A 7904-nucleotide genomic window follows, 5' to 3' on the forward strand; every position below is an offset into this window, starting at 1 on the left:
CAGAACATCAGCATGGGCATCAGAGGTTAAGTGCTCCCCAGGCTCTGCCTGCAGTGTCCCATGTCCCGACTTCCTCATCTGTAGACGGTGATCATTAATAATGGCTAGCCATAGGGTTGTTGGAAGGATAATGCACGCGGAGTTTAGTACAGTGCCCAGCAGATGATCAATAAATGTTAATTATTGATATTTTTGTTATCGTTTGGAGAGTTTCTGGGCCTGGAAAGGAGGGCTGCAGGGCGGTATCCTCGCACAGACTGCCGATGAGGTCACTCGCGGGCAGGGGTGTGGGGCCCCTCTCCCGCCCTCACCCGCCCACAGCGGGCGGGGCGAGAGTGAGGGGGACAGCGGCTCCGCCCCGTCAGACTTTTTTAAAAAGGGACGCTGGGCGCAGGCGCAGAAAGCCCAGCCATCCGTCTGGCGTAGCCCCTGAGGCGCACGCGCATGGAGGGGTGCGCGAGCCCCCCGGGCGAGGCCCGCGCGCGCCTCAGCCCCGCTGTGCTGTGCCGCGGCCCCGTGGAGCCGCTCGTCTTCCTCGCCAACTTCGCTTTGGTCCTGCAGGGCCCGCTCACCACGCAGTACTTGTGGCACCGCTTCAGTACCGACCTCGGCTACAATGGGACCCGCGACAGGGGCAGCTGCAGCAACCACAGCGCGGACCCCATCATGAAGGTGACGGCGCGGGAGGAGCGCGGGAGGAGCGCGGAGCGGGGCACCGGCGGTGGGGTGGGGGCGGGGGGAGGTGGCCGGGGCGGGAGTGTGGGGGCGGCCGAGGGGCGGGGCTTGCGTCCGGGTGAGGGCTGGCTGGTTTGGGGGTAGTGGGCGGGGCCAGAGCAAAGTTGGGGCCTGAGCGACCGCTGCGGGGGAAGGGGCGGGTGTTGTGCTTAATGTCGCCCTGGGTAGAGAGAGGCCATGAGGATTAACAAAAGAGAGTGAAAGTAAGGGAGTGGGACCGTGGTCCATTCCCCCATAAGCCAGGGCCAAGTTTTTGGGAGTTTTACTGATTCTCGGAGGTTTAGGGCTTCGAGGATAGTCCCCATCCCTGTATCTCCCAGGATGGTGGTGGTTTGCGGGACGGGCAGCCCACAGTGAGGAACAGCACCTGGTTATGATTCATGTCCCCACAGGAAGTGGAGACCCTTACCTCCCACTGGACCCTCTACATGAACCTGGGCGGCTTCCTGGTGGGGCTATTCTCGTCCACCCTGCTGGGTGCCTGGAGTGACTGCGTGGGCCGCCGTCCCCTGCTGGTGCTGGCCTCCCTGGGCCTGTTGCTGCAGGCGCTGGTGTCCATCTTCGTGGTGCAGCTGCAGCTCCACGTGGGCTACTTCGTGCTGGGCCGGATCCTTTGCGCGCTCCTGGGGGACTTTAGTGGGCTGCTGGCTGCAGGCTTTGCCTCGGTGGCGGATGTCAGCTCCAGCCACAGCCGCACCATTCGAATGGCCCTGCTGGAGGCGTGCATCGGGGTGGCAGGGATGCTGGCCAGCCTCCTTGGGGGCCACTGGCTCAGGGCCCAGGGTTATGCCAACCCCTTCTGGCTGGCCTTGGCCTTGTTGATAGCCATGACTCTCTATGCAGCCTTCTGCTTTGGTGAGACGGTAAAGGAGCCAACACCTACCCGGCTCTTCACGCTCCGCCATCACTGGTCCATTGTCAAGCTGTATGCATTTCCGGCCCCAGAGAAGTCCAGGAGGCACTTAGCCCTGTACTCTTTGGCCATCTTCATGGTAGTCACTGTGCACTTTGGAGCCCAGGACATCCTGACCCTCTACGAGCTGAGCAGACCCCTCTGCTGGGACTCCAAGCTGATCGGCTACGGTTCTGCCGCACAGCATCTGCCGTACCTCACCAGCCTGGTGGGCCTGCGGCTTCTGCAGCACTGCCTCGCCGACACCTGGGTGGCCGAGATTGGCCTGGCCTTCAACATTCTGGGAATGGTGGTCTTTGCGTTTGCTACCATCACCCCTCTCGTGTTTACAGGTTAAGTGTGTGGGCTTGGGGACGGTTTGTCCCAAAGGTGCTGGGTGAAAACTGGGGGTCAGACACTCACGGCCTCTAAATGTGGTTCGTGCCTGTGTCTAAAATCATTGTTAGGCTCCTTGCCTGCACTGGAGGACAGACAACCAAGAATCGTCATAAAAATGCCATCTTTGTTAGCCGGAAAAGACAGACCTTCAGTAGCCTCAGTCATTAATTCACGTTGTGAACTATAAACATCATTAGTAAGATAGAGCAAAAGACACAAGTATGGCTCATACACTGATTGCTTTACTTGTTGGCCTCCCACAGCCAGCATTTATGGTGTTCTTAAACAAAGTACATGCCATTAATTCCTTAATATTCACTTCTCTGATAAGAATCACAGGCTGTACCTCAAATATCCTTGGTCACCTTCTTTGAGTTTTTTTTTTTTTTTTTTTAAAGATTTTATTTATTTATTTGACAGAGTGAGACACACAGCAAGAGAGAGAGAGAGCACAAGCAGGGGGAATGGGAGAAGGATAAGCAGACTCTCCACTGAGCAGGGAGCCGGATGTGGGGCTCGATCCCAGGACCCTGGGATCATGACCTGAGCCGAAGGCAGACACTTAATGACTGAGCCATCCAGGCACCCCTTCCTTGAGATTTTTTTTTTTTTTAAGTCTTCTCTGACACAGATATCAAATTCCTGCCTGCCGTAGTTCTTTTTTTTTCTTTCTCTTCCTCTCCCTCATCCCCTTCCCCTTCCTCCCTCACTCCTCCCCCTTTTTCTTTTGGTAGGAGAGGGGTGGCTAGGAATGAGGAAGTTAACTTTTTTTAGAGAGACAGATGAATTTTGTTAGAGTCCTTAAATACGTTGTTTACAAAGTGAGCTGATGAGTAATCAGAGATGTCTTAACTTGGCTGCTTGCATGGAGAGTGAGGCCGAAGGGGACCAGGTACCTTCCTCTCCTGCCCACGGCATCTCCCGAGGCCCCGGTGCTGGGCTCAGTGCCCTCAGGGGTGCAGAGATGATGGAGACACTGTCATGACTCTGGGGAGCCTCAGCGGAGTGGGGTTTGAGGGCCTGACACCTGAAGGGGCCGTGGGTTACCTCAAATACCCATTTGTGAGGGTCCACTGAGCTCTAGGACCAACAGTCATGGAAGGGAGAGAAACTGTTACGAAAGAATGCTTGTAAGCCCTTGAGTAACAAACGCAAAGGGAAAAGGAACTTCATTTCCCAGGGCTACTGTAACAAATTTTCACCAACTGGATAGCTTAAAACAGTGGAAATGTATTCTCTCATAGTTCTGGAGGCCAGAAGTGAAGTATCTGTCTCAGTGGGCCTTAGGCAAGGGGTCAGCATGCTGCCTTCGGAGGCTGTGGGAGAGGATCTCCCTCCCCTCTTCCAGCTTCTGCTGGCTGCCCGCATTCTGTGGCTTGTGGCCAAGTCACCCTAATCTCTGCCTCTGTAGTGACATGGCCTCTTCCTCTTCTGTGAGCCTTCTCTGTTCTGTCACATCTCCCTCCATTTCCCTCTAAGGATTCACCTGATTGCATTTAGGGCCCAGTCCAATCCAGGAAGATCACCTCATTGCAAGATCCTTAATCACATCTTCAAAGATCCGTTTTCCAAATAAGGCATCATTAACAAATTCCAGGAATTACGACCTGATGTCTCAGGGTGACCGTTATTCAGCCTCCTACACACCCCAGAGCCATTCTGTGATAAAGGCTTTGTTATCATTTCACAGATGGGAGTCATGTCCAAGGCCACACAGTTAGTAAGAGATGGCATCAGGTTAGGAACTCAAGGCCGACTCCAAAGCCCATGCTTGTTTTCTGTGCCTTGCCGTCTCCCTTCGAAGCTCAAGGTGGGTGGATCGTGCCCGCTGTGACCGCAAGAGGCGTTCTGACAAGAACATAATTGGAGGGAAATCAGCATTCATTCACGAAAGAGGTAGTGGGTGGGTCAAGCCTAGAGAAAGGTGGTCTCTGACCCTCCATGATCACTGTCTCCTTCAATAGGGAAGGTCTTCCTGTGTCCATCCTGAGTCCCACGTGGGCTATGTATGTAGAGGAGCTCTGCTATGCATGGTGCTTAGGCACCCCACTCCCTGACCCTGTTTTCTTGTTTGTTTCTTTCTCTGCAGGGTATGGACTCCTGTTCCTGTCCTTAGTCATCACACCCATCATTAGGGCCAAGCTCTCCAGGCTGGTGGGCGAGTCAGAGCAGGGTGAGTGCCGGGGTCAGCCTGCGTTTGGTTGCTCATAGCCAGTGTTGCCCGAACTGGACAGAGAGCAACTGTGAGCCAGGAGGGGCCTACCTTCCTCCCTCCCACCCAGAACATGTTAGTAGCCAAGACATATGCACTTCTGTCACATTGCCTAGGGCTCGCAGAGGACCACAAGACCTTGGATTTTGAGATCACGGGGTTGGAATTTGCAGTCAGCAGAGGACGCTTGTTCTCTTGGGTAACCTGAGCACAGGATTTACTCTCTCCAGACCTCAGCTTTTTTGTCTGTAAAATGGACGTGATGATGTCAGAGTTCCCTGCTTCACTAGGGCCAGTGCGCAAGCTTAGAGAGGAAGCAAGCAACTTTCAGATATTTCCTTGTCCCCAAGTAACAGATGAAGAAGCAGAGACCCAGAGGGTTAAATCGGGTCAGCCAAGTTCCCTCAGAAAGTGGTAGAGCAGGATGCAAACCCAGCTCTGTTTTTTTTTTTTTTTAAAGATTTTTTTTATTTATTTGACAGAGAAATCACAAGTAGGCAGAGAGGCAGGCAGAGAAAAGGGGAAGAAGACTCCCTGCTGGACAGAGAGCCTGATGTGGGGCTCCATCCCAGGACCCTGAGATCATGACCTGAGCCGAAGGCAGAGGCTTAACCCACTGAGCCACCTAGGCACTCCCCCAGCTCTGTTTTGAAGAGCAGCAGGTCCTGGCTCTGTCACCCACTGACTGTGTGATCTTGGGCAGGTCCCTTTCTGTCTCGGTGCCTATTTCCTCCTGTGTAACATGAGTGGTTTCCTCCTGACGACAGGGTCCTCCTGGCTCTAACACTCTGACAGAGTGCAAACTCAACTTCTGTTGGGTTGTTGCTCGTTTTGCAAAATCTGGGTTCTGCTGGCATCTCTCTAAGGAATAGCTTCTGGGGCCTCTGGGTCTTTAGATCCTAGTCTGGAAATATCTGGCTCATCCATTTCCCCCCATCTGGCCTGGAAGGGGGATCTGGTGCCATGTGCAGCCCACTACGGGTTCATTCTGTTGCCCCCCACCCCCACCCCGAACCCGTGTACCTTCATTCATTCACTCAGTAAGCCTTTTTTCTAGTACCTTCACTGTACCCAGAGAGGCCCCAAGGGGGAACCGGAGAAAAGAACAGCCCTCACTAACTGCCTGCCTGCAGGGGGCTAGGGTCTGTCATGGATGTTTTTACATGTGAATTTACTTTTGCTGCCAATCTATGAAATAGGTATTGTCCTTGTTCAACAGAAGAGGGACAGAAACCCGGAAGGATAGGCAACTTACTCAGTGATGACACAGATAAGTGGTGGAACTGGGAATTAAGCCAGCAATTATTCCGAACAGGAGATGATTCCCAAAGAACATAAACCAAAACCCATTTTATCAGGGTTTTGGTAGAAGATAGCACACATACTTTGAATACATGGACTTAATAACAGCCATTTATTTGGTAGCCCGTGTGCCAACCGCTCTCCATGCACGACCTCATTGAACCCTTATCACAACACATGATGTAGGATTTATTGCTGAGGAAGGTGAGACTCAGAAACGTTAAGTGACTTGCCCCAGGTCACACAGCAGTGAGCGAGTGATGCTGGGATTTGAACCTAGGTCTTCCATCTCAAAGTAAAAGTATGATGTTTATTTCTCTGCAGGTGCTCTCTTTTCTGCTGTGGCCTGTGTCAATGGCTTGGCCATGCTGATGGCTTCTGGCATCTTCAACTCGCTCTACCCAGCCACCTTGAACTTCATGAAGGGGTTCCCCTTCCTCCTGGGAGCCGGCCTCCTCTTCATCCCGGCCATTCTGATTGGGTAATGCAGGGCTCTGACTTATGATCATAAGAATGCCCTTTATCCCAAAGAATTCCACTTTCTCCTCCTCCCAACCAGAACTCATTCCTGGAACCCCTTGACTCTCCCCTTGAGGACAGCTGCCTAATCTTCTGGGAGCCGTTCTCCAAGGGCAAGGCCGAGGGGTGGAGGGGCAGTAGGGGAAGGGACAGGCTCCCATTGCTTGTTGGCAAGGCTGTGTTCTCTCCCTCAGCTCCCCTCCTCCATTCCCGTTTTGCAGATGGAAGGAAGGTGGCGGGAATGTGCTAACAAGAAGCCTGGAGAGCTTTCTCAGCTAATATGGCTGGCCCCCAGGCTAGCCTGACCTTCTGGGTTCTTCCCTCTGTAGCCTTAAGAGTTGCTTTCCAGAGCCCTGTCTCTGGACATTGCCTTGTCCTCCACCTCTCGGCTTTGGGAGGGAATACCTGTCCCAGTCCACGCGATAAAGCCTGTGTCCCATCTCTAAGAGCTAAGGATGTCTCCCCATGTCAAATCTGAACCCTTTCTCTGGTCTCTCTCACAGGGTGCTGGAAAAGGCCAATCCTCACCCTGAATTCCAGCAGTTTCCTCAGAGCCCCTGATCCGCCTGCATGGGAGACAGAGGTCAAAGCGAGCGAAGCGAACACAAAGCAACTCCAAGTATGCATCTGGATCCCGGTCCACGCGACACGGGCACCACCCCTCAGAGGGCACACGTCTGCCTCGGACAGAGTGGTCCAGTTGGACAGCTGTGCCAGCCTAGGACTTCAACCTAGCTTGGAACCCAGACGGTCCTACTCCAGGAGGCAGTGGGGGAGCCATTTGGAACGGGGGTGGGTGCCCCCTTCCTACCAGCGGTCACAGGGAACCCTCCAGGGGAGTGGAGGTCCCGACGGAGGGACACCTCAGGGAGCGGCTGAAGCGCAAGGGCTGGCATCTCTGCTTCAGCCCAGATGGCACAGCTCACCGGGCCGTTTCCGGGGTGCAGCCACCAGTGGGCCCCTCAGTGACGGATGTGGTTCTGAGGGGAAGGCTGTGGCAGGGCTGGGTGCCCTCTGGGGAAGGGTGCTGCCGTCTTGGGCTGGGATCGACCCTCTGAGCTTAGCAATGCCAATCACAATAAATCCACAGAATCACACTGAAATGAACCTTCCGGGCCTGCAAGGCCTTGGGCTGTGGGGCTGTCTGCTTTCCCGCTCCCGGTCTTTCCACCAGCAGTCAGACAGCAGTAGGCTTCTGGGCTGGGCAGGAGCCCCCTGAGCTGCCATGGGCTGGCCCACACCGCATCTCACTGCTCATTCTCTTCTCTTGAGGGGCTGGAGAGGCTGGAGAGGCTGGAGGGTTGCCCGGCTGGCCTCAGGCCAGTGGAGAGATTGGGGGCAGAGCCCATTCCTGAGGGTCCACCAGAGATCCGCCCCTGAAGGCATTGGGTTTTGTTACTACTCTGCCCTCCAACGCTCCCGTTGCCACGTGTTTCAGTGGGACCATGTGCTGAGACCGTCCTCCTGCTTCTGTAGCTCAGCGGGAACCCGGAGAGGGGCCTGACTCCCCAATAGGATCGGGGCTGCAGCTTCTCAGAGAACAAGGGGCCTTTTTCCAGGCTGTTAGGGAATCCCGGCCCAGAAGTAGTAAGGCACCACCTTTGTTGAGGGCTGCCAGCCCCTACATAGACCCAGTTCAGGCGACACTTGCCTGCACTGGCCACAGGGCTTGGCTCCTCTCCCTGCCCTAGAAATCACACAGGTGTGAAGTGTGACCCCACCGGGGTCAGCTGTGGCCTCTGTAGCTCGGGCCTTTTGCCACGTTCCCAACTCACCGTCTCTATCATGGGGAGACCAAAGCAAGGCAGGGAATACAGTTTTTCACTGTCCCAGCATGAGGCAGTG

The 7904-nt window shown here is 54.7% G+C and overlaps 1 protein-coding gene across 2 annotated transcripts; it reads left to right on the forward strand.

The window, feature by feature from the left end:
- Positions 1 to 417: 417 nt before the first annotated feature.
- Positions 418 to 7156, forward strand: LOC111151331 (solute carrier family 46 member 1). Of its 2 annotated transcripts, XM_022509254.1 has the most exons (5): positions 418 to 672; positions 1128 to 1980; positions 4116 to 4199; positions 5865 to 6021; positions 6563 to 7156. In XM_022509254.1, exons 1-5 carry the CDS (start codon positions 445 to 447, stop codon positions 6618 to 6620), a joined length of 1380 nt encoding a protein of 459 aa, XP_022364962.1. In that variant the 5' UTR covers positions 418 to 444; the 3' UTR covers positions 6621 to 7156. The 2 variants fall into 2 exon arrangements, with proteins under 2 accessions (XP_022364962.1, XP_022364963.1); XM_022509255.1 differs by lacking the exon at positions 4116 to 4199.
- Positions 7157 to 7904: the final 748 nt, after the last annotated feature.

The sequence above is a fragment of the Enhydra lutris genome, unplaced genomic scaffold (assembly GCF_002288905.1).
Source record: "Enhydra lutris kenyoni isolate GAN:26980312 unplaced genomic scaffold, ASM228890v2 scaffoldscaffold26, whole genome shotgun sequence".
Taxonomy (NCBI): Eukaryota; Metazoa; Chordata; class Mammalia; order Carnivora; family Mustelidae; genus Enhydra; species Enhydra lutris.

Bases quoted from the DNA above. Each gene is read 5' to 3' on its own strand.
- LOC111151331 (XM_022509254.1), top strand. From the start codon at position 445: ATGGAGGGGTGCGCGAGCCCCCCGGGCGAGGCCCGCGCGCGCCTCAGC. The intron at 4,200-5,864 runs GTGAGTGCCGGG...ATTTCTCTGCAG, and splicing joins GGTGGGCGAGTCAGAGCAGG to GTGCTCTCTTTTCTGCTGTG. The intron at 6,022-6,562 runs GTAATGCAGGGC...TCTCTCTCACAG, and splicing joins ATCCCGGCCATTCTGATTGG to GGTGCTGGAAAAGGCCAATC.